This window comes from Oncorhynchus tshawytscha, linkage group LG11 (assembly GCF_018296145.1).
Source record: "Oncorhynchus tshawytscha isolate Ot180627B linkage group LG11, Otsh_v2.0, whole genome shotgun sequence".
Classification (NCBI taxonomy): Eukaryota; Metazoa; Chordata; class Actinopteri; order Salmoniformes; family Salmonidae; genus Oncorhynchus; species Oncorhynchus tshawytscha.
In genome coordinates, this window is record NC_056439.1 from 18,749,015 (window position 1) to 18,775,903 (window position 26,889).

Consider the following 26,889-nt stretch of genomic DNA (forward strand, 5'->3'; position numbering starts at 1 on the left):
GGAGTGGAGGAAGGAACTAAGCATGTACCTTGGCGTTTTTGGGCACAGGGACTATGGTGGTCTGCTTGAAACATGTAGGTATTACAGACTGGGGCAGGGAGAGGTTGAAAATGTCAATGAAGACACTTGCTAGCTGGTCAGCTCATGCTCTGAGTCACGTCCTGGTAATGCATAATCCCGGTGGCTTTGTGATTGAACAGTGCATTTGGAAAGTATTCAGACCCCTTATCCTTTTTCCACATGTTGTTACGTTACAGCCTTATTCTAAAACAGGTTTTTAGAATGTTTTGCAAATTTAGAAAAATTCAAAACAGAAATAACTTATTTACATAAGTATTCAGATCCTTTGCTATTAGACTCGAAAGTGAGCTAAGGTGCATCCTGTTTTCATGATCATCCTTGAGAAGTTTCTACAACTTGATTGGATTCAAACTGTGGAAATTCAATTGATTGGACATGATTTGGAAAGGCCAAACTGAGAAATCGGGGGAGAAGGGCCTTGGTCAGGGAGCAGACCAAGAACCTGATGGTCACTCTGACAGAGCTCTAGAGTCCCTCTGTGGAGGAAGGACACCCATCTCTGCAGCACTCCACCAATCAGGCCTTTATAGTAGAGTGGCCAGATGGTAAAAGGCACATGACAGACCACTTGGAGTCTGCCAAAAGGCACCTAAAGAACTCTCAGAGCATGAAAAACGAGACACAGTGTTATATTCCTCAAAGCGACCCTAAAAGGCGTTTAGCTTGTTTGGGAGTTTTGTGTCGCTGGGTGAAGCGTGATTCATCACTCCAGTGAACACATTTCCACTGCTCCAGAGTCCAATGGTGTCAAGCTTTACACCACTCCAGCCAATGCTTGGCATTGTGCATGGTGATCTTAGGCTTGTGTGCGGCTGCTCAGTCATGGAAACCCATTTCATGAAGCTCCAGACGAACAGTTATTGTGCTGCCATTGCTTCCAAAGGCAGTTTGGAACTCAGTAGTGTGTGTTGCAACCGAGGACAGACGATCTTTACGCTCTATGCGCTTTAGCACTCAGCGGCCCCGTTCTGTGACCTTGTGTGGCCTACCACTTCCCGGCTGAGCTGTTGTTGCTCCTAGAAGTTTCCACTTTACAATAACAGCACTTACAGTTGTCCGGGGCAGCTCTAGCATGATAGAAATATGATGAAATTACTTGTTGGAAAGGTGGCGTCCTATGATGATGCCACGTTGAAAGTCACTAAGCTCTTCAGTATGGGCCATTCTACTGCCAATGTTTGTGTATGGAGACTGCATGGCTGTGCTTGATTTTATACACCTGTCAGCAATGGGTGTGGCTGAAATAGCCAAATCCACTAATTTGAAGGGTTGTCCACATACTTTTGTATATATAGTGCATTCGGAAAGTATTCATTCAGACCCCTTGACTTTTTCCACATTTTGTTATGGCCTTCTTCTATATTGGATTAAAAAAACAAAATTCTTCTCATCAACACACAATGCCCCATAATGGCAAAGAATTATAGGAATTTAGAATTTTAGCCAATTTATTAAAATTAAACAAACAAAAATAACTTATTTACATAAGTATTCAGACCCTTTGCTATGGGACTCGAAAATTGAGCTAAGGTGCATCCTGTTTCCATTGATCATCCTTGAGATGTTTCTACAACTTGATTGGAGTCTAACTGTGGTAAATTCAATCAATTGGACATGATTTGGCACACACCTGTCTATATATGGTCCCACAGTTGACAGTGCATGTGTCAGACCAAAAACCAAGCCATGAGGTCGAAGGAATTGTCAGTAGAGCTCCAACAGGATTGTGTATAGGCACCGATCTGGGGAAGGGTACCAAAACATTTCTGCAGCACTGAAGGTCCCCAAGAACACAGTGGCCTCTATCATTCTTAAAATGGAAGATGTTTGGAACCACCAAGACTCTTCCTGGAGCTGGCCACCCGGACAAACTGAGCAATCGGGGGAGAAGGGCCTTGGTCAGGGAGGTGACCAAGAACCTGATGGTCACTCTGATAGAGCTCTATAGTTCCTCTGTGGAGATGGGAGAATCCTCCAGAAGTACACCCATCTTCAGGATAAGTCTCTGAATGTCCTTTAGTGGCCCAGCCAGAGCCTGGACTTGAACCCGATCGAACATCTCTGGAGAGTGACAGAACACCGAGCCAATCACGGCGCAACTAGAGAATATTACCGACGCCTACGCTCTGTATATTCCGCCGGCTGCCCCTCCACTGAGCTAGGCTGAAACATCTGCATTTTGGAGCTGCTTGACTCAAGAAAGAGACCATGTTTGTAAGCGACTTTATTAGCTAATTTTGAATGACGCGCCGCCACTAGACTGTATATGAAAATTCCTTAGCAGTCACATTTATGACTTATGGGAAAATACAGTGGCTCTAACTTTTTATATTCACTGAGTGTACAAAACATTAGGAACACCTTCCTAATATTGAGTTGCAACCCCCCCCCCCCTTTTGCCATCAGGATGGCCTCAATTTGTCGGGGCATGGACTCCATGTCGAAAGCATTCCACAGGGATGCTGGCCCATGTTGACTCCAATGCTTCCCACAGTTGTGTCAAGTTGGCTGGATGTCTTTTGGGTTGCAGACCATTCTTGATACACACAGGAAAAAAAACAGCAGCGTTGCAGTTCTTGACACACTCAAACCGGTGCGTATGGCACCTACTACCATACCCTGTTCAAAGGCAATCTTTGTCTTGCCCATTCTTCCTCTGAATGACACACATACACAATTCATGTCTCAATTGTCTTAAGGTTTAAAAATCCTTGTTTAACCTGTCTCCTCCCATTTAGCTACGCTGATTGAAGTGAATTTAATAGGTTACATCAATAAGGGATCATACTGTAGCTTTCACCTGGATTCTCCTGGTTAGTCTGTCATGGAAAGGCTAGGTGTTCCTAATGTTTTGTACACTCAGTGTATATTTAATCATAGGAGATTTATTCTTTTTTCATTAGATTGAAGTTGAGTTGGGTTATGAATGTACTCGATCAAGATGATCCTACAGAGGATTTTGCCCTTATCCAATAGGGAGTGAACGTTATTTATAAAAAGGATTACACTGAGAAAATCGGACCCCCTTAAAATAAAAATGGTTGGCCTCCCTTAAGCAAAATACATTTGACCTAAACCCTCCCTGAAAGCTTGAAAAAAACAAGTGACCCTCCCCTATACCCACAATAATACTTTAAACATAAAGTGGATAGCAGAGAACATGTCTACCGTTTACCCTCACTTATTGAAAAGACCAGAGCCTTAGTAGTACAGTTTCATAACCTCTTCTTCGTCTTGAAAACATTACATGGCAATGCAGGAATTTTGATAGTGCGTAGGGCTGCAGGCTAGAAGGATGTGGGTTCGCAGACCACCGTGGACAAGAGTAGGGGTGGATAGATCTTTATAGTAAAAGCACTGCATGAATCTCTCATCGTGTTTGCAGGCCAGGTAAAAAAAAATGGCCTTTTAAACATTTCATGCAACTCTACATCATTTTACATATTAGCAGAAACTTTTTTAATACCACAAATATGACCAAAATTACAGGATAAGAATGGACAGAGAGATAGGCCTAGGTGTTCATCTTATCATATTTATTTACTGCCAAATCAGTGTGTCTTGTTTTGCAAATAATTCAACCTGAGGCTTCATTAGGAATCTGAGCATGGTGCTTTCAAACAAAAGTTAGGCCTATCTTTCCACCACAGACAGAATAGGCCTACTGACGCAGACAAATATAAGCTTTACCTGCTGGCTACTATTCTTCCGTGGCTTAACCCAATGAGAGAAGGTCACCCTAAAAGCTGACTGGGTTTAAACATCTTCTGTTGTACAGAAAGTGAAAGGCTTAATCAATTGATAGTGACAGAATTTGATTACTTCCCAAGCAAAGTCAATTTTTCCAGTCTCCTCGGCTAAAGAAGGTTGTAGCTCAGCCTCTGAATATCAATGAAACAAAACAATGATATCCCCATATACTTTGGAGTCTTCCCCGGGTCTTTTGTTTCTAGCATAAATCATCGCGGACCAAAGTGCTGTTATAGATCACTTTATATAATCTGATCTTTTTAATGTTCTTCAAAATGTTAAACTAATAAGGCCTGTGCTTTTTGCCATTTTCTTTAATAAAAAGTAGGCTTATGGCTTAACCTCTCATACCCCCTCAATTCGAGTCTTGATTTGAACTTAACAGTTATATAGCCTAATAAGCAACACATTCTAAAACACTGATAAATATTTACATTTCATCCATTACAAATTACATGACCCTCCCCTGGACTAGATTAAAAAAAGACTTAACACTCCCCTTGACTGAAATTGAAAAATCATGACCTTCCCCCATTTTCCTCCAGGTACCCATCATGTACATTTCAATCCATCCCTTAGCCTACATATGTTTAAATCAATGGTTTTGACTTTAAAAAGTAATATGTTAGGGAGAATTGGCCATGTATAGACCCATACAGTACAGTCGTGGCCAACATTTTTGAGAATGACACAAATCTTAATTTTCACAAAGTCTGCTGCCTCAGTTTGTATGATGGCAATTTGCATATACTCCAGAATGTTATGAAGAGTGATCAGATGAATTGCAATTAATTGCAAAGTCCCTCTTTGCCATGCAAATGAACTGAATCCCTGTAACGAATCTCTTCGTCGTCTGAGGAGGAGTAGGAAGGATATGGATATACCAATATGCAGCGTGGTAAGTGCCCATGTTAATTTATTAGACTGAACACACAAAACAAAATAACAAAGTGAAATGAAGAAACAAAACAGTTCTGTCAGGTGAATACACAAAACACAAAACTACCCACAAATCATAGTGGGAACACAGGCTACCTAAGTATGGTTCTCAATCAGAGACAACGATTGATAGCTGCCTCTGATTGGGAACCATACCAGGCCAAAAGCAGAAATACAAAACCTAGAACAATAACAGTGAATGCCCACCTCAACTCACGCCCTGACCAAACTAAAACAGAGACATAAAAAAGGAACTAAGGTCAGGACGTGACAATCCCCAAAAAACATTTCCACTGCATTTCAGCCCTTCCACAAAAGGACCACAGGTGTGAGTGTTGACGAGGACAGGGCTGGAGATCACTCTGTCATGCTGATTGAGTTGGAATAACAGACTGGAAGCTTCAAAAGGAGGATGGTGCTTGGAATCATTGTTTTTCCTCTGTCAACCATGGTTACCTGCAAGGAAACACGTGCCGTCATCAAGGATATTGCTGCCAGTAAGATTGCACCTAAATCAACCATTTATCGGATCATCAATAACTTCAAGGAGAGGGGTTCTAATTGTTGTGAAGAAGGCTTCAGGGCGCCCAAGTGCCAGGACCGTCTCCTAAAGTTGATTCAGCTGCGGGATCGGGGCACCACCAGTACAGAGCTTGCTCAGGAATGGCAGCAGGCAGGTGTGAGTGCATCTGCACGCACAGTGAGGCGAAGCCTTTTGGAGGATGGCCTGGTGTCAAGAAGGACAGCAAAGAAGCCACTTCTCTCCAGGAAATACATCAGGGACAGACTGATATTCTGCAAAAGAAACAGGGATTGGACTGCTGAGGACTGGGGTAAAGTCATTTTCTCTGATGAATCCCCTTTCCGATTGTTTGGGGTATCCGGAAAAAAGCTTGTCCGGAGAAGACAAGGCGAGTGCTACCATCAGTCCTGTGTCATGCCAACAGTAAAGCATCCTGAGACCATTCATGTGTGGAGTTGCTTCTCAGTCAAGGGAGTGGGCTCACTCACAATTTTGCCTAAGAACACAGCCATGAATAAAGAATGGTACCAACACATCCCCCGAGAGCAACTTCATGATGGATGATGGAGCATGATGGAGCACCTTGCCATAAGGCAAACATTGATAACTAAGTGGCTCGGGGAACAAAACATTGACATTTTGGGTCCATGGCCAGGAATCTCCCCAGACCTTAATCCCAAATGAGAATTTGTGGTCAATCCTCAAGAGGTGGGTGGACAAAAAAAAAAAAACACAATTTCTGACAAACTCCAAGCATTGATTATGCAAGAATGTGGCCCAGAAGTTAATTGACAGCATGCCAGCGTGGATTGCAGAGGTCTTGAAAAAGAAGGGTCAACACTGCAAATATTGACTCTTTGCATCAACTTCATGTACAGTGGGGCAAAAAAGTATTTAGTCAGCCACCAATTGTGCAAGTTCTCCCACTTAAAAAGATGAGAGAGCCCTGTAATATTCCTCATAGGTACACTTCAACTATGACAGACAAAATGAGAAAAAAAATCCTGAAAATCACATTTTTAATTAATTTATTTGCAAATTATGGTGGAAAATAAGTACTTGGTCAATAACAAAAGGTTATCTCAATACTTTGTTATATACCCTTTGTTGGCAATGACAGAAGTCAAATGTTTTCTGTATGTCTTCACAAGGTTTTCACACACTGTTGCTGGTATTTTGGCCCATTCCTCCATGCAGATGTCCTCTAGAGCAGTGATGTTTTGGGGCTGTTGCTGGGCAACATGGACTTTCAATTCCCTCCAAAGATTTTCTATGGGGTTGAGATCTGGAGACTGGCTAGGCCACTCCAGGACCTTGACATCTTTCTTACGAAGCCACTCCTTCGTTGCCCGGGCGGTGTGTTTGGGATCATTGTCACGCTGAAAGACCCAACCATGTTTCATCTTCAATGCCCTTGCTGATGGAAGGTGGTTTTCACTCAAAATCTCACGATACATGGCCCCATTCATTCTTTCCTTTACACAAATCAGTCGTCCTGGTCCCTTTGAAGAAAAACAGCCCCAAAGCATGATGTTTCAACCCCCATGCTTTGCAGTAGGTATGGTGTTCTTTGGATGCAACTCAGCATTCTTTGTCCTCCAAACACAACGAGTTGAGTTTTTACCAAAAAGTTATATTTTGATCTGACCATATGACATTCTCCCAATCTTCTTCTGGATCATCCAAATGCTCTCTAGCAAACTTCAGATGGGCCTGGACATGTACTGGCTTAAGCAGGGGGACACGTCTGGCACTGCAGGATTTGAGTCCCTGGCGGCGTAGTGTGTTACTGATGGTAGGCTTTGTTACTTTGGTCCCAGCTCTCTGCAGGTCATTCACTAGGTTCCCCGTGTGGTTCTGGGATTTTTGCTCACCATTCTTGTGATCATTTTGACCCCACAGGGTGAGATCTTGCGTGGAGTCCCAGATCGAGGGAGATTATCAGTGGTCTTGTATGTCTTCCATTTCCTAATAATTGCTCCCACAGTTGATTTCTTCAAACCAAGCTACTTACCTATTGCAGATTCAGTCTTCCCAGCCTGGAGCAGGTCTACAATTTTGTTTCTGGTGTCCTTTGACAGCTCTTTGGTCTTGGCCATAGTGGAGTTTGGAGTGTGACTGTTTGAGGTTGTGGACAGGTGTCTTTTATACTGATAAGTTCAAACAGGTGCCATTAATACAGGTAACGAGTGGAGGACAGAGGAGCCTCTTAAAGACAAAGTTACAGGTCTGTGAGAGCCAGAAATCTTGCTTGTTTGTAGGTGACCAAATACTTATTTTCCACCATAATTTGCAAATAAATTCATAAACAATCCTACAATGTGATTTGCTGGAATATTTTTTCTCATTTTGTCTGTCATAGTTGAAGTGTACTTATGATGAAAATTACAAGCCTCTCTCATCTTTTTAAGTGGGAGAACTTTCACAATTGGTGGCTGACTAAATACTTTTTTGCCCCACTGTAATTGTCAATAAAAGCCTTTGACATTTATGAAATGCTTGTAATTATACTTCAGTATTCCATAGTAACGTCTGACAAAAATATCAGTCGTGGCCAATATATTTTGGCCACGACTGTATATTGAATTAGTGTAATAACAAATATTTAATTTCAATAGGTTTATAGGTTTATTTAGTCTCTCTTGCACAATCATAGACCTGGTTTATGTGAGTTGTTCTGTATAGTTACAAGGGTAGACCTAGTTTATCAGAGTATTGAGACATAACCACAGGTGTAAACCTGGTTTGTATTGTCATTTGTGCTGATATATGCAGGTGTAGATCTAGTTTATATTAGTATTGTACATCTGGTTTATAGGACTACTGGAGTTGAGGTGCAGTGGTAGTCCTGGTTTACATATTATGGGTATTCAGGCTTTGGCACATTTAGACCTGGATTAGATGACTAATTGGGTTCAAGCACTGGTGCAGACTTTGTAGGTAGATAAATTGGAGCTGAAGTACAGGTGTAGACCATGGCTGTATGAATTTTGGGGTGGACCTGTCTAATATGAGTATGCCCATGGATTTATCTGGTTTGTATGAGTAATGGGGTGTAGGGATACACAACGTTCCTACAGGTAATGGGTCCAGATTTACATCTTTTTTATCATCATTTTATTTCACCTATTTCACCGTATATTTGCCCATTCAAATCATTTCTGGCAACAAGTTTGTGGTAGGAAAAAAGTAAATGAGGATGGGGCACATGTGTTATACCACTGTACTCTGAGTTTATCTATGAAATGATTAACATATACAGGTCAGAGCTCATGGGATTAAGATATGCAAATAACAGGGTTGAGGTGTACAGTGAATAGCTGGATACAGGGTTACTGTTGGTGACTTGAGGAATACAGGCCTATGGGAAGTGGGTAACAGGGCTGAGATAGGCAAGTAAGAGGGATGTGGTGTATTGGCAAAAGAACCGGGTGCTATAAGTAAGAAATAGGGCATTTAAGGGTAGGATATGGGTGTATCGGTACTTGATTGTATCAATATAAAGGTATTGGCATGTGGGTGTTCGGGCTTTGGGGTAACAGCAATATGTATTACATGTTAGGGTTACAAATGGCAGAATATTTTCATAGTGGCATGTCTGGGATTATTATTATTATTATTATTTTTACATATGGGTTAAGTTGCTTGCTCCTGGGTAAGTTGTAACAACACTAATTACAGAGATGGTTGTTAAAGAATGTTACATTACAAGTACAATGTAACTAAAAGGGTTATAACTAATGTTCTCCTGTCTCCTAATTTCTCCTGGTTTGTCAGAGTGAGCTCTCTGCAACTTTTGAAGTTTTGATACATTTTATGAGCACCACCAGCACGGTGAATGGGAAAATGCATTTAAAGGGAACTCCCTCTGCTGGTGATTTGCTGAAAGTGCAATGCTACAGAAGGACTGTGATTGGTTAATGACCTATAACCTCAACGTACAGTATATACAGTTGAAGTCGGAAGTTTACATAAACTTAGGTTGGAGTCATTAAAAGTCGTTTTTCAGCCACGCCACATATTTCTTGTTAACAAACTATAGTTTTGGCAAGTCGGTTAGGACATCTACTTTGTGCATGACACAAGTAATTTTTACAACAATTGTTTACAGACAGATTATTTCATTTATAACCCACTGTATCACAATTCCAGTGGGTCGGAAGTTTACATACACTAAGTTGACTATGCCTTTAAACAGCTTGGAAAACTCCAGGAAATATGTCATAGCTTTCGAAGCTTCTGATTGGCTAATTGACATCATTTGCGTCAATTGAAGATGTTCCTGTATTTCAAGGCCTACCTTCAAACTCAGTGCCTCTTTGCTTGACATCATGGGAAAATCAAAAGAAATCAGCCAAGACCTCAGAAAAAAATGGTGGACCTCCGCCAGTCTGGTTCATCCTTGGGAGCAATTTCCAAACGCCTGAAGGTACCACGTTCATCTGTACAAACAATAGTACGCATGTATAAACACCATGGGACCACGCAGCCGTCATACCGCTCAGGAAGGAGACTGTCTCCTAAAGATGAACATATTTGGTGCGGAAAGTGCAAATCGATCCCAGAACAACAGCAAAGGACCTTGTGAAGATGCTGGAGGAAACAGGTACAAAAGTATCTATATCCACAGTAAAACGAGTCCTATATCGACATAACCTGAAAGGCCTCTCAGCAAGGAAGAAGCCACTGCTCCAAAACCACCATAAAGAATACAGACTACGGTTTGCAACTGCACATGGGGACAAAGATCGTACTTTTTGGAGAAATGTCCTCTAGTCTGATGAAACAAAAATAGAACTGTTTGGCCATAATTACCATCATTATGTTTGGAGGAAAAAGGAGTCTTGCAAGCTGAAGAACACCATCCCAACCGTGAAGCCCGGGGGTGGCAGCATCATGTTGTGGTGGCGCTTTGCTGCAGGAGGGACTGGTGCACTTCACAAAACAAATGGCATCATGAGGAAGAAAAGTGATGTGAATATATTGAAGCAATATCTCAAAACATCAGTCAGGTTAAAGCTTCCAAACGCAGCCAAGTTAAAGCTTGGTTGCAAATTGGTCTTCCAAATGGACAATGACCCCAAGCATACTTCCAAAGTTGAGGCAAAATGGCTTAAGGACAACAAAGTCAAGGTATTGGAGTGGCCATCACAAAGCCCTGACCTCAATTTTGTTGAAAATTTGTGGGCAGAACTGAAAAAGCGTGTGGGAGCAAGGAGGCCTACAAACCTGACTCAGTTACACAAGGTCTGTCAGGAGGAATGGGCCAAAATTCACCCAACTTATTGTGGGAAGCTTGTGGAAGGCTACCCGAAATGTTTGAACCAAGTTAAACAATTGAAAGGCAATACTACCAAATACTAATTGAGTGTATGTAAACTTCTGACCCACTGGGAATGTGATGAAAGAAACAAACGCTGAAATAAATTATTCTCTCTACTATTATTCTGACATTTCACATTCTTAAAATAAAGTGGTTATCCTAACTGACCTAAGACAGGGAAAAAACTGAGTTTAAATGTATTTGGCTAAGGTATACAGTGGGGAGAACAAGTATTTGATACACTGCAGATTTGGCAGGTTTTCCTACTTACAAAGCATGTTGAGGTCTGTAATTTTTTATCATAGGTACACTTCAACTGTGAGAGACGGAATCTAAAACAAAAATTCAGAAAATCACATTGTATGATTTTTAAGTAATTCATTTGCATTTTATTGCATGACATAAGTATTTGATCACCTACCAACCAGTAAGAATTCCGGCTCTCACAAACCTGTATCAATGATCATGAGGAAGGTGAGAGATCAGCCCAGAACTACACAGCAGGACCTGGTCAATGACCTGAAGAGAGCTGGGACCACAGTCTCAAAGAAAACCATTAGTAACACACTACGCTGTCATGGATTAAAATCCTGCAGCGCACGCAAGGTCCCCATGCTCAAGCCAGCGCATGTCCAGGCCCGTCTGAAGTTTGCCAATGACCATCTGGATGATCCAGAGGAGGAATGGGAGAAGGTCATGTGGTCTGATGAGACAAAAATAGAGCTTTTTGGTCTAAACTCCACTCGCCGTGTTTGGAGGAAGAAGAAGGATGAGTACAACCCCAAGAACACCATCCCAACCGTGAAGCATGGAGGTGGAAACATCATTCTTTGGGGACGCTTTTCTGCAAAGTAGACAGGACGACTGCACCGTATTGAGGGGAGGATGGATGAGGCCATGGATCGTGAGATCTTGGCCAACAACCTCCTTCCCCCAGTAAGAGCATTGAAGATGGGTCGTGGCTGGGTCTTCCAGCATGACACCGACCAGATACACACAGCCAGGGCAACTAAGGAGTGGCTCCGTAAGAAGCATCTCAAGGTCCTGGAGTGGCCTAGCCAGTCTCCAGACCTGAACCCAATAGAAAATCTTTGCCCAGCGACAGCCCCGAAACCTGAAGGATCTGGAGAAGGTCGGTATGGAGGAGTGGGCCAAAATCCCTGCTGCAGTGTGTGCAAACCTGGTCAAGAACTACAGGAAACGTATGATCTCTGTACTAAATATTAAGTTCTGCTTTTCTGATGTATCAAATACTTATGTCATGCAATAAAATGCAAATGAATTACTTAAAAATCATACAATGTGATTTTCTGGATTTTTGTTTTAGATTCCGTCTCTCACAGTTGAAGTGTACCTGTGATAAAACTTACAGACCTCTACATGCTTTGCAAGTAGGACAACCTGCAAAATCGGCAGTGTATCAAATACTTGTTCTCTCCACTGTATGTAAACTTCCGACTTCAATTGTATGTATAAAATTGATAATTTCTTTAAAAGTAACAGAGAGCCCTCTCTGTAAATGTGATGTGTTTGAAGAGTTTATTGTTTAAAAAAATAAGGCTACTTTTGAGTTATTAACGACGATATTTTTCATGTTGAATAAATTAAAGTGATCATTTTTTTCTCCAGAATATAGACATATTGTCTATTTTAGAGCATACTATAAGGACTATAATGACACCAAGATGTTGTCTGTTCCATGTACGGTTCACAGATCATAGTCTAACAGGAGTAAGGATGATATTTGGATGTTCATCATTGATGACTAATTCCAGACCTGTGTCTATAAATTCATCTGTGTCACATTGACTAATTGACTAATTGATGGTGGTAGCATGTCCTGGAATAAAGTCACTTCCTGTTGTAGTTCCATATCCTGTCTCGTGTCCAAGTTTTATCTTTCCTATTGTCACGCTGGTATAAAGAGATTCGGGAGACAGGCGCAGGAATACGTAATAGTTTTTTTTACTGAGGCCAAATTACGGCGTGCCGTGTAAAGGCACTGGGACGAAGACCAAACAAACACGTAACAAAACACAGGGTTGAAACCAAAACAAAAGAGTGAGGAATACCTTGAATAAAAAACACCAGTGCACAGTGATTAATGCACAGGACGAGACCCGTAATCATCTGCGCAATGCACAAAGGCACGAAAGCCCAAAACACACAGCACAGGTACTCACACGCACCAACGGACAAATATCACACTTATACAATTACTAATCAATGGGACTAGGGACCAGGTGTACGTAAATGACACAGTTCTGGAGGGATCCGTGACACCTACTAGGGCCCACTCTACGAACCCTCCAAAAGGCGTTACATTTGTGGCAGCTGTGTTTGTTTTTCATTTTTAGAACTAAAAAGAGCCTAAAATGTCCACTTTCGTCATGATTAAAAAAAAAAAGAAAATGGGTGTGATACAAATGTAAAAAGCATGTTAAATTCCGTTATTATGTGAGATTTGCCAGAACAATATTGTATGTGATATCAAATGTATTTCTGGACTATGTCGGCATGGAATTGCCCTTTAATTTAGAGTGATGTATTTAAGAGGGAACTTGCATACTGTGATGATCACACATGGTGCACTAGCTCACTGTGGTTCAGTCTCTAACCTTTTGAGTGTGTACATTTCTCTCTCTCTCTTTCTCACCCCCCCCACCCCCTCTATCTCTCTAACCCACTGCCCAGAAGAGGTCACACACACTGCTAACAGGAAGCATCTGCTCCGCTACGCTCTTGCGTTACATAAACAAAAAGAGGAAAATCATTTGTTCCGATCTCAGTTAGATTTTATAGTGATGGCTCAATCAAAAACAATCAAAGCAAACGGACTGGCTGAAACGCCAAGACGTTCTACACCGTCGTTTGGCGAAGATTTAAATGAAATGTAGCCTACATTACAAACACAAGACATCTATGGCCAGGGATCTGTTTAGTCACTGATTTCCCAATACGTATGCAGTTCATAGGCATACGCAACTCGGAAATATGTTGCATGTGTTTGATCAGAAGTAAGAATTGACATGAGGAGTAGAAAAGATGTACATTGAATTGCTTCGTTTTTATTATAGAGTGAAACGCTGTAAATAGAGGGAAGAACTCAGTTGGGTTCCAGGCTAGATAGAGAAGGGGGAATGCCATTGTGCACTAGCAGTGAAACTCTGCACACCCTGCATTTCACTATAGTTTCAAGTCTCGATCCAGGTTATAAAAGAAGGGGGGAATGAGAATGGCATTGTGCAGTGTGTGCGCTAGCAGCTGTGAAACCGACCACATGCTATACTACCCTACATTCCCCGTGTCTGGATCTGGGTTTGAGGGGGGATTAAAGGGGTCGGCATCTGGAACTGTTTAAGCTAAAACACGCCTTCTTCTTCGTGCTAAACCCAATCAAGACGTAAAGCTGTGTTATAGTTTTAGTTTCCAAACTCCTTACAGAGAAAATAAGAAAAAGCCAGATGTGACTGTTGAGGAACTAAGAGTGACAGAGAGAGAGAGAGAGAGAGAGAAGTGGGACCATGAGAGAAGAGCGGGTAGGTATCGAACTAAAACTTACATACCTGAAGTATAGCTGTGTGAAGGGGGGAGGAGTTTAAGAGAGGAGTGGAGGAGAGGGCCGAGGAGGGGGGAGGGCAGGCTGACCACCCTGATCTGCCTCTTCCTGACAGCACTGCAGTTCACAGAGACAGGAAGTAGAGACACACAGAAAGAGGGGAGGGGGGACAGGAGAGAGAGAGAGAGACGGACAGACGGACAGACAGACAGACAGAGAGAGCGAGAGACAGAGAGAGAGATAGAGAGAGAGAGAGAGAGAGAGAAAGAAAGAGAGAAAGAGAGAGAGAGAGAGAGAGAGAGAGAGAGAGAGAGAGAGAGAGAGAGAGAGAGAGAGAGAGAGAGAGAGAGAGAGAGAGAGAGAGAGAGAGAGAGAGAGAGAGAGAGAGAGAGAGAGAGAGAGAGAGAGAGAGAGAGAGAGAGAGAGAGAGAGAAGAATACTTTTCCTGTCACCTAACTTCTTGCAAACTGTGCTGGACTGGAGTGTGAGAAATACAGATTTAGGGTAGGAACACAGTGTGAAATAGAAAAGATAGAAGAAGGATATTGGCGAAAGAGAGAAGGACAACATGGATTGTTCCAGTGGAGTTGTGTGTGACTGACGCAGGGATAGGTTTGGCGTCCAAACAAATAATTATGAAAACAGCTGTTCTCGCTAAGGAAACCGGAGCAATTTGCTGGCTGGGTATGTACAAACAATCTGCTGTAGAACTAGAAGGTCTGCAGGGTCTGTAGTAGAAACAATCTGTTCTTCAAGGGCAAACTAAATGGACAGGCGTTTAGTCTATGAAACTCGGGGCTCAAGGCCTCGCCCTCTTTTCTTTTCTGAACCTAAGAGAAGACACTAATTCAGCAACTGTTCTGGTTGTGTGCCTCTAGCTGAACAATCCTAACTTTGCGAAAGTTTTTTTGAAAAGCTTGCGTCAAAGATAGCCCCGCCCTTGGCCACATGATTGTTTTAAAGGAAACATATGATGTATGAATACTATTTGATACATGCACAAATCTTTCTAGGGTATAATTAAGTTAGGGCTGCCTGCCAAGAGGTTGGGGTGGGGGATCCAGATGAAAACGAGAAGAGGGCAGCTTCAGGGGGGATGTATTTGCTGAATCTGCTGAGAATGTGGGGAAATGTTCCTAACTGGAGAGGAGGATTGCAGACGGCATGCATGGGTCATGGTTGACATGTTTTTTTCATGATCTCTCCACTACCTTTGAGACGACTGAAAACGTTGTTCTTGGATCTCTTTGAATTTTAACTGTTAGCCACAGATATTTCAGGTCGTAGTTGCGTTATGTACTGCACATGTGACTAATATACAGTACATGTGGTGGTGTAAAGTACTTGAGGAAAAATACTTTAAAGTACTACTTAAGTAGTTTCTTTGGGTATCTGTACTTTACTTTTTGTATTTTTGACAACATTTCCTATAGAAATTAATGTACTTTTTTACTCCATGCATTTTCCCTGACATCCAAAAGTATTCATTATATTTTGAATGCTTAGCAGGAAAGGAAAATGGTCCAATTTACACACTTATCAAGAGAACATCCCTGGTCATCCCTACTGCCTCTGATCTGGTGGACTCACTAAACACACATGCTTCGTTTGTAAATTATGTCTGAGTGTAAAAAAATAAAAATAAATTGGTGCCGTCTTGTTTGCTTTATATAAGGAACTTGAAAAATATTTATGCTTTTACTTTTGATACTTAAGTATATTTTAGCAATTACATTTACTTTCACTCAAATATGACAATTACATGTAGGTACTTTTTGCACCAATGAGTACATGATATACACAGCCATGGGTAATATAACCATACTTTACTCATGGCTAAGGGACATTAGTAAGGAAATCTAATCTCTCCCTCACTTCTCTCCATAGGGTGAATGCTGAGCCTCGCTCCCCACCTAGACCCCCCCCTCACCCCTAACTTATCCTCAGGGTCAACAGCACCGTTCCCTCCACCTAGACCCCCTCTCCTCAGGACCACCCCTGATGACTCCCCCGACTCCCCCTCTAAACCCTCCTCTCCCCCTGTCTCACCCCCACCCCCTGTCTCACCCGCTGACCCCACTCCCTCACCACCATTCCATTTAGACTCCTCCACCCCCTCCCCCTAAACCCCTCACTCCCTCCTCACCCTCCTCATCCACACCACCCCTTCTTTCAGCATCTGAACCGCTCCCTCCTCAAATTGACTTGACCATTGGCTCCACTGACACTACTGATGTCCCTCATGCCACTGTCCCAGAGGACTGTAACCCCCCACTCCCCAAACCCCTAGCAGAGGCATCCACTTCACTCCTCCCCACACCAATATCCCCTCAAGTTTCAGTACCCTCTACAATCCCTTTTCCTAATATCCTGGATGTCTCTCCTCCTCCTCTCCCCTTAGATATGTCCTCTTCAGTCCCAGAGCTCTCTTCTTCAGAGCCAACCGTACCAGCACTTTCCTCTCACCCAGTCCCAAATCCCTCCTCACCTCCTCTCTCCTCTGCCTGTGTATCTCCTATAGCAAAACCCCCCCCCCCACTCCCCCATTCATCCTCTCTCAAAACCCTCCTTATCTCCTTTCTCCTCTCCCCCTGTTCCTCCGGTCTCAAAGTTCTCCTCACCCCCTCTTCCAAGACCCTCAGCAACTCGAAAACTCTCCGGTCCATCCCAGCCGAGACCCCCTGTTCCTCACTCTCACTCGATAGCGAAGCCATCCTCCCCTGCTCTCCCCAGACCCCCTCTTCCATCTACCAAGCCCTCGTCTCCCCCTCTCCCTACCCCACTAGTCCCTCTTTCAGCTAAGCCCTCCTCAGCGCCAGCCCCAACCCCAGCCACAGCCACAGCCCCACCACCTAGCATCAGTATCCTGGAGAAGCTGATCAAAACATGTCCTGTGTGGTTGCAGTTAGCCATGGCCCAGGAGAAATCCTCACTTATACTGAAGAAAGAAACTCCTGGGGTGAGTGACAGACAAATTCTATTTACGCAAACACACAACAGGCACATGTTGTTACTGTCTGAGGACAATGAGCCTCAAATTTGGATTCATTTATTACTCAAACACCCTTTCATAGACTTGCAAACATAGACGTCAAATACATACACACACACAAACACATGAAGGGCCAGACATCGATTTCTGACATAACAAATATCACTGTAGAGATATTTCCTTATGATATTGATAGCGTGACTTTGTGCACCCAGATCTTTTTAGTGCGCAAAAGCCCGGACCAGAAGGCCATGGTTCTGTCAGTATGTGTGTCTAACCAGCAGGGGGAGCTTCGGGTCCAGGACATTCTGGTTAAAGAGGAGAAGTCATGTGAGTATCCTAACTAGAGATGGTCTATAATGTTGTAATGCACTTTGTAATAACTTTGTCCTAACCCTAAGCCTTCACAGTTTCCCACTCAAAGGGGATGTCTGTTTGTGTCCTGTCCTCAAACCCTAGTGAACAGTCAGTGGTAAATAGATATGGGGAATATCAGTGTTAAAGCCCTTGGTCCTGCTACCCCATCCATCCACACACACAGAACACATGATGCTAGCCCATCCATCCATCCACACACACACAGAACACATGATGCTAGCCCATCCATCCACACACACACAGAACACATGATGCTAGCCCATCCATTCACACACACAGAACACATGATGCTAGGCCATCCATCCATCCACACACAGAACACATGAAGCTAGGCCATCCATCCATCCACACACACAGAACACATGATGCTAGGCCATCCATCCATCCACACACAGAACACATGAAGCTAGGCCATCCATCCATCCATCCATCCACACACACAGAACACATGATGCTAGCCCATCCATCCACACACACACAGAACACATGATGCTAGGCCATCCATCCATCCACACACAGAACACATGATGCTAGGCCATCCATCCATCCACACACAGAACACATGAAGCTAGGCCATCCATCCATCCATCCACACACACAGAACATATGATGCTAGCCCATCCATCCACACACAGAACACATTATTACAGCTGCTCTATGAGACATGTGTGACTTCTGTGGTGGAGAGGGGAGGGTGAGGGTACTAACTTCCTGTCCCCTGCTCTTCTGGGCTGTATGTCGACAGTACAGGACTTCCTGACACTCTGAGCTCACCAGACCCCGGCCGCAGTGTAGGGAGGTGTGTGTGTGTGTGTGCAGCCTGGTCTCATAGACTAGACAACATAACCTTCTGTCTTATATAACCATACAAAACTTAATTAACCCTAACCCTAACCCCTAACCCTAATCCATAATACAAACCATACAAAACGCAACATACAGTATAATTGGAATGTCCCCGATTTACGTTTACTATGTTACGTCTACCCCTGAGTCCAGGTAGGTGTGTGTGTGTGAGAGAGAGATGTCCAGATATGTAAAGTATCCAGTATAACAATATCTGCATGTTCAGAATCTATATTTGTCAAGGAGTGCATGAAATGCACGTCCTTGCAGCTACGTCCAGTAAATGTGTTGGCCTAGGATTGGGAAGTGCATGTAACAAAGCTGTTAGCTACTCATCTCTGTCAACTTTCAAAGTTTTCTCCCCTCTATAAATAGTTATTGTCTGTGGCTTGGATGGGTTTAAGTTTCACTTTGCACATTGATAGTTATCATAGTATAGTTATGCACGATATGAGAGAGAGAGAGAGGGGGAGAGAGAGAGAGAGAGACAGAAAGAGAGAGAGAGAGAGCATGTGTGCAAGCCCCAATCTGTCCCTACTACATGATTAAGGGATCATTGTGATGTAGAATGATCCTCTGTGGCTCAGTTGGAACGGCATGGTGCTTGCAATGCCAGGATAGGGTGTGTCGTTTGATCCCAAAGGACCACCCATCAATTAGACATGTATACAAGCATGACTGTCAGTTGCTTCAGAATTTGCACACTATCAGTATCTAATATCAGTATTGATACAGTGTCAATATTGATACAGTTTTGCATTATACCACCCTTTCCATCCCATAACAGTGATCTACCTGGAAGGGTCTGTCCTGGTCTTTGACACCATCTTCAAACTCATCTCCTTCTACTGTGTCAGCCGGTAAGACAAGACTGATACTTCATATCCTACAGCCTGGCACTCAAAATATTCACTTGTTCTAAATGAATAATCATGAATTCTCTTCCAGGGATATTCTCCCCTTCACTCTGAGGTTGCCTGAGGTCATCGTCCAGGCAACCAAGTATGAAGATATAGAGACGATATCGACGTTAGGCTCAGGTACTTTGAATGTATCTTCCTTTGGTGTGTCTATGGGGTAGGGGCACATTATCTCACGGTAAGGCAAAAATAAAAGTGTAGGAGCCTTTTGGTGAAATAGAGAGGAAGTGTGACAACCGTGTTGATGTGTGAGTGAGCGGATGTTCAGACAGTGAAGTGTCCTGTACTGAATATATTAAGGCGAGCTTCCTCCTTTAATAGCCACACAACACAACCCTCCAGATTCAACAAAGATCCAGCATATTTTGAACATAAGCGTAACATGAATGTCTAATGATGGAACTGTCCGTTTGGGGTTCAGCTCTCTAGTGATAGTGTGATGGGTAATTGTCAGTTTCTCCTGTCAGATTTCTGGGGCTCTCAGCTGAACAGTTCCTCTGAGGAGCCAGGACAAAGGGACACAGCAGTAGACCAGGGCCGGGGTCACGGCTCCTCGTGTGAGATCCATCTGTCTGCTGGGACCGGTAACGAGCGGCTGTGGTACGTTAACCCCGTCTTCATTGAGGAGTATTGCAGCAGCCTGGAGGCCTCCACTCCCGTCGTTGCTCCCATCCTCAGGAGCCAGAGCCTGAACACCCCAGGCCAAGGGCAGGGGCAAGTACCCCCCAAATTCAAACGCCCCCCACCCCGACCCCCTAATGCCCCTGAGGGATTGTTACTGTCACAGGGGGCCAAGCATGGGAACAGAGGGACGTCTGATTCCCCTTCCCCACGCTCACCCCCCACACCTCTTAGAGTTACAACCAAGTTAGGGCAGAAAGGAGAAGGAAACAGCAGCAAAGGCAGTGGGGAGGGGGAGAGAGCTGCTTCTCAGCTTTTCTCAGAGAGAGAGGTGTCAGTTACAGCCACTGACTCAGTAGCAGCTACTCAGCCTCTACAGCATCTGTCACCACACGGAGCAACAGCTAGACATCAGCACCCAGCACCCCGGCCACCCCCACACAGGATACCACTTGTGCCCCTACGGCGGATGCCCTCAGAGAAGCGTCACCCACCCCCAGGACAGGAGCCGCCCCAGCCAGAAGGAGGCCCCCTGACCTTCACCACACCCTCAAAGAGGAAGATGAAGGAGGAGGGCAGTGTTGGCACAGTGCCTGTTGCTTCACTGGTGTCCATCGACGGCACCACCAACATGGTAGAGGAGAAGAAGGAGTTAAGAGTGGAGCCCTATGCTGGTGAGACAGAGACACTGCAGAGGCAAGGGACATCAGAGACTTCAAACAGCAGTGACGCTGTTAGCGTGACTGCACCAGCCCCTCTGACGAAGAGGACCGCACCGCCAGTCCCGCCTCCCAGAAAGAATAAGCCCTCCCAGGCCACGCCCACTACAACTCTCTCCCCAGACGTGATAGGTGGAGGACTTCTTTCAATCAATGAGTCATCAGACACCCCCCAGACCTCCAGCATCCCCTTGCCAGCCCGGAGGGCCATTTCCATCGCTGAGGGGGAGGTGAGGGAGGCCAGGGGGGCAGATGTGTCCCTGTACGCCCCTGATGGTGGCGCGGCCCTCCCTGCACTGGACCATGACTCTTACTCTACCAGCAGCACAGAGGAGGAGGCCGACACGGTGGCCAGTCAGGCTGGAGGGGCCGTTGGGACCAACAATACCAAAGTATATATATTCATTTCATTGATTTATTTTCAACCTTTATTTCCCCAGGAAGTCCCATTTAACATTATTATGCAGCTCAGATGTGTAACTAACATGATCCTAAGCACAATCTTCACTTGCTGCTGTTGCTGTCTTACTGTATGAGAATTTGCACGACATTTTCCTGTAAAATAAAGTACTTATCATTGAAAAACCAACAAACCCCAGGTGTCAATGAAAAGGACCCCGACCATCATGCTGGACCGTGCCAAGCAACGCCTCTCCATGGTCAACTTCTCCAGTGTGTTCACCAACTTCATGAGCGCTGACCACAAGCTGCAGAAGAGGATGGTGGAACTGTCCCGGGACGGGAGCTCCTACTTCGGGAACCTGGTGAAGGATTACAGGTAAGGACCAGTTCAACACGAGATTTTTTTTTTGAATCGCTTAGTTGATGGGCTGATTAGGGCCGAACATATTTTCATTCAAAGCAGAATCTTGTTCATTTCAGCTCTTATCTCTGTCCAGCCACGGAAAATGTCCCTTAAATTGGCACAAAATAAAGATCACTTCAGAAACCCTCGATCGACTAATTAGTGAATCTATCCCAGGGTGTACATTCTGGAGACCATGGGGAAGCACAGCTCCAGCACTGAGCTGCTGCAGGAGATCAGGCAGATGATGACCCAGCTGAAGAGTTACCTCATCCAGAGCACTGAGCTGCAGAACCTCCTGGAGCCCAACGTCTACACAGAGGACAAACTAGGTACCTGCTTACTTACATAATTCCCCTCGATATACTCAACATTCATCTGTCAATACCTAGCGTTAAAGACTCCACTCCATTCCTCCATTCCTCCATTCCTTACACGGTTAAAGTTCCACTTGTTCCTTACTTTAATTGTCCTGTTGGACACTGGATATGGTGGGTATGTTCATTTGAAGTTTTTTGGCAAACATGTTCCCATTATGTTCCCATTATTCCCTGTCAGACAGGAGGCAGTTGTCATTACCAGTCTTCTCTTTGTGCGTGGTAAATTAGACTTTGTAGTGGCACCTATCAAATTACAACAGGGACAGAAGACCTCGTTGTTAGTGAGGGTTGTCACCGTTGACATTTGATGGCTTAACTGGGTTGCCAGTTATACAAGAAGTCCCCTTTGAGATACAACTTATTTTGCCTCCAGCATGAAATGCTGAATGTCAGGTTTTCTTACACAGTGTAACAGACAGAATACAATATATATTAAAGGGAGGATAATATTCATACTGAATTAATAACCATCTGGATAGACTCCCCCCCCCCATAAAGAACTACAGTATAACTGCAGGCAAAATGACAATAGTTCCAAAAACACTTTAATTAATCGGCTTCCGTATTTGCGTAGAGGGTATAATAACCAGCAGCATTGAGTAGCCACATTCGAGTTTCCTCCTTTACTCTTTGCACTGCACAGAAGACTAACTGTGGCCCCAACATGCTCTCTCCCCAATGATTTCTAACCCGTGTTTTTTTTGGTCTTGTACCTCTCCAGAGGTGATTATGGAGGCTGCTCTGTGTAAGGCTGTGCTGAAGCCTCTGCGGGAGGCTGTCTACTCCGGCCTGAAGGACATCCACTCCAGGGGGGGCTCTCTGAAGAGGCTGAAGGAGAACCAGAGTGTGGTCCTGGGCACCACCACCACAGATCTGGGGGTCACCACCAGTGTTCCAGAGATCCCTGTCATGGAGAAGGTAGACAGGGCTGCATCTGAAACGGCACATGATTCTCTGTGCAGTGTATTGCTTTGACCCCTTGATCACTTTCTATGGCTCCTGGCTATTTGTCTTGTGTGTTTTTGTCCGATGTGGATTTCCCCTCTGGGATTAATAAAGTACCTATCTATACTGGGTATCATAAGTATTCACCCCCCTTGGATTTCTTCACATTTTATTGTGCTACAAAGTGGGATTCAAATGGATTTATTTGTGATCTATACAAAATACTCTGTAAAGTCAAAGTGGAAGTGAATTATGAATATAAACTAAAACACGAATATACCTTGATTAGATAAGTATTCACGCCTGAGTTGATACATGTTAGAATCACCTTTGGCAGTGATTACAGCCGTGAGTCTTCTTGGGTAAGTCCCTAAGCGCTTTGCACACCTGGATTGTGCAATATTTGCCCATTATTCTTAAACCAAAAAATTCAAGCTCTGTCAAGGTGTTGGGGATCATGACTAAAATTTGAATAGTTCTCTTAATTTCAGTGTATGTGACAAGTATAGTGTAGAGAATCACTGTACCATCTAAACCTCTGTGAAATATCTTTTCCAGAACCAAAATATTGTATTTTCAGATGTTTGAAGCTGGTGTACAAAAAACCCCGCAAAAACTAAACTTAAGAAAGGGAAGCATAAAAATAGCCCACATAGAACAGATCTACCACTTCTTAGACTTGCTTTCAATCAGAATGACATATCTATTACACACATTTCTATGTAAATTTGGTCAGGTAGCTCAAAAAGTTACATATTGCAGCTAAAAATCTATTTCAATCCCACTTTGTAACACAACAAAATGTGCAAAAATCCAAGGGGGTGAATTTTTTCTATCTATCTATCTATCTATCTATCTATCTATCTATCTATCTATCTATCTATCTATCTATCTATCTATCTATCTATCTATCTATCTATCTATCTATCTATCTATCTATCTATCTATCTATCTATCTATCTATCTATCTATCTATCTATCTATCTATCTATCTATCTATCTATCTATCTATCTATCTATCTATCTATCTATCTATCTATCTATCTATCTATCTATCTATCTATCTATCTATCTATCTATCTATCTATCTATCTATCTATCTATCTATCTATCTATCTATCTATCTATCTATCTATCTATCTATCTATCTATCTATCTATCTATCTATCTATCTATCTATCTATCTATCTATCTATCTATCTATCTATCTATCTATCTATCTATCTATCTATCTATCTATCTATCTATCTATCTATCTATCTATCTATCTATCTATCTATCTATCTATCTATCTATCTATCTATCTATCTATCTATCTTAGATCCAGTTGAAGCTGATGACCCTCCACCTTGAGTACTCCCCTCAGAAGAAGATTGATCTGCTCCTCAAGACCTGCAAGATCATCTATGAGTCCATGTCTATAGGCTGCCCAGGTGAGGCACTGTCTTTGTTGCCGGGTAGATTTAGGTGGTTCAATTATAATGATCTTTGTCATGTTTGCTAGTGTAACAGTAGTCTCACAATGCCATCCTTCCAAGTCTTGCTTATTTCCTCGACTACCTCCAAACGAACGTTAGGAAGCATGGAAATCAAGGCTAGTATAAGAGTGCAGATTGAAGTTGATGATGAGCGATCATTACTGCCTGACGACACCAACATTTTCAAATACCTGACTGTCACGTGAACTGATTGGGATGGCGGTTGACTTGCCAACAGGAAAAGCCTTTGGTGTAGATGACTTCCTGCCAGTGCTGATGTACGTCCTGGCCAGGAGCAACATGGCTTTCCTGCTACTGGACGTAGAGTACATGATGGAGCTGATGGACCCTGCACTGCAGCTAGGAGAAGGTAGGGAGAAACGAAATGCCATACACACGCACACATAGGTGTAGACAAGATCACATACACACACAGACCACACGCAAGCACACATGCGGACACACTCATACCAACTGCTGTACCCAAACACACAGATAGTACCACTGTTAATGGTGACTATATTTTGTGTGTGTGTCACCAGGCTCCTACTACCTGACGACCACGTATGGAGCCTTGGAGCACATAAAGAACTATGACAAGCAGGCGGTGACACAGCAGCTCAGTCTGGAGATCCAGGACTCTATCCACCGCTGGGAGAAGAGACGCACCCTGAACAAGGCTCGGGTGTCACGCTCATCTGTACAGGTCAGTTTGGACCACCACATGAGTACAATACAATATGTCACTGCAGTATTGGGATATTGGATAGTTATGACTATGTGATTATTCTTTGAAAACAATGTTCCTATGACATCTGATGTCCTCCCGCTTTTTGCTCTGCTCCCATTCCAGGACTTCATCAATGTGTCGTTCCTGGAGGCAGGGTCTAACACTAAGACCCTGGGGGTTCTCCCCACAACCACGGCCCAGGACCTGTGTGCCCAGTGTGCTGACAAGTTCGAGGTGCTGGAGCCAGAGTTCTACAGGTACAATCTCCTGCCGTTGTGCCCTTGAGCAAGGCATTTAACCCCTAAAAACGTCTAATTCTCCATCCAGGCATGTTGCTCTGCGGCTGACACTGTGCCTGTCAATAGTGTATGTGTATGCTTTTGGGATGGTTGATGTAGGCGAAAGACACATTTACCTTTCTCACAAAATGGACAACAAAGTATCGATTCCATTTTATTCTATTCTATTCCACAGCCTGAGTGTACTAGTTGAGGGCCACTACCAGCTCCTGGCCCCGGGGGAGTCCCCCCTCACCATCAAGTCTAGTTTCCACCACTGTGAGCCCCGCAAGGAGTACCATTTTGTCTACCGGCCTGGAAGGACAGAGTCGGAAGGGCAGGAGGCAGAGAGTGAGGAGCCAGCGCCCACAGCGGAGACAGAGCCTGACGAGAAGAAGAGTCTGATCGAGATATGATATTAAGGTGTGTGTGTGTGTGTGTGTGTGTGTGGTGCGTGCATGCATGGCCTAGACGAAGCTCAAATAATTGAGGAGCTGCTCAAGGGAATGCAATGGCATCCTCCTCAACCACAACAGACATTTTAAATGAGACATGGATTTTTTTCTTTAGTGGAGCAAAATGGACTCAAGTCCAAGACGGACATGATAGTTCTGCCAAACCATACAATCTTCAATAAAAATACCATATTCAGGTTTGAGAACATGTGGAGACTTTGTGAAAGAAGAGAACCATCATCACACCTAGGACCTCAGGTCTAAATTTCACTCAAGTTTACTTTGGCTTCTGTATGACTTCTACGCTGACTCATCTTGCTCAGTGAGTCCCTGCAAGGTTGACCAAAGCTGTAGCGATAAAGGGATATTGTCCTCCTCTAGTTTGAAAGGGTACAATGGCATGGATAATTAAAAGATAAAGGATCAGGACAAGGAGACTCGGCTTGCATCCCAAATAGCACCCTATTCCCTAGTAGTGCACTACTTTTGACCGGGGGACCATTAAGGGCACTATGTAGGGAATAGGGTCTAATTTGGGCCGACCATGTATCCTGTATGGTCGGTGTTCATTTTCATATTTAACCGACTTTACGCTTCTTCAACAGTTCCGACAGACAATGAGCTGTTCAATGGTTTAGCTAATTGAATTTTGCATGACAATATCCTTGCCAATATTATCTGAGTGGGTTTATATGCTCAAGAAAGACTGCTACTCTCTGTATATCCGTATTTGCTCTGCTGGATTTGTATACTCTTGCAGCTGTGCTGTGGATAGGTTTCATCAATGTCCTGAAAGAACCTTTGATGTCTCATTCTAGAAGGTGTCTGTTACAATACCATCCATTAAGGTGAAACGCAGTTCCCTTAAGTCTACCAGGCACTCATGGTTTACATTGGTTAATGGTGCTAAGCCATATTATACTGTAATTAATTAAACTGTCACCATGACTTTATATAGTGTGTGTCTTTTATTGTTATTCACATTTGATAAGTGAATTGTGTCGTTTTTCATATGTGAACTGTTTTATGTGGACGTATCAGGAGAAGAAATGCTGAATTTCCTTTCAGAATTCCAATTTGGTATCAATAGAATTAATCCACACACTGAATAACAAAATCCCTAATTTACCCGTGTAGAATTCTGTGGAAAATTATGTCATATTGGCT

At 43.5% G+C, this 26,889-nt stretch overlaps 1 protein-coding gene and 1 long non-coding RNA gene across 2 annotated transcripts; both read left to right on the plus strand.

The window, feature by feature from the left end:
* The first annotated feature begins 14,498 nt into the window (after positions 1-14,498).
* Positions 14,499-16,153, plus strand: LOC121847723. The gene is made up of 2 exons (XR_006084540.1): positions 14,499-14,859; positions 16,063-16,153. It is a non-coding gene; the product is annotated as an uncharacterized LOC121847723 (long non-coding RNA).
* Positions 16,154-16,408: 255 nt separating this feature from the next.
* On the plus strand, positions 16,409-26,675 carry LOC112261559 (ras and Rab interactor 3). The gene is made up of 14 exons (XM_042330607.1): positions 16,409-16,438; positions 16,697-17,134; positions 17,383-17,497; positions 19,179-19,251; positions 19,340-19,431; positions 19,779-21,043; positions 21,251-21,429; positions 21,634-21,788; positions 22,558-22,754; positions 24,103-24,214; positions 24,498-24,629; positions 24,802-24,965; positions 25,113-25,246; positions 25,464-26,675. The coding sequence occupies exons 1-14, from the start codon at positions 16,409-16,411 to the stop codon at positions 25,681-25,683; spliced, it is 3,306 nt and encodes a 1,101-aa protein (XP_042186541.1). The 3' UTR covers positions 25,684-26,675.
* The last annotated feature ends 214 nt before the right edge of the window (positions 26,676-26,889 follow it).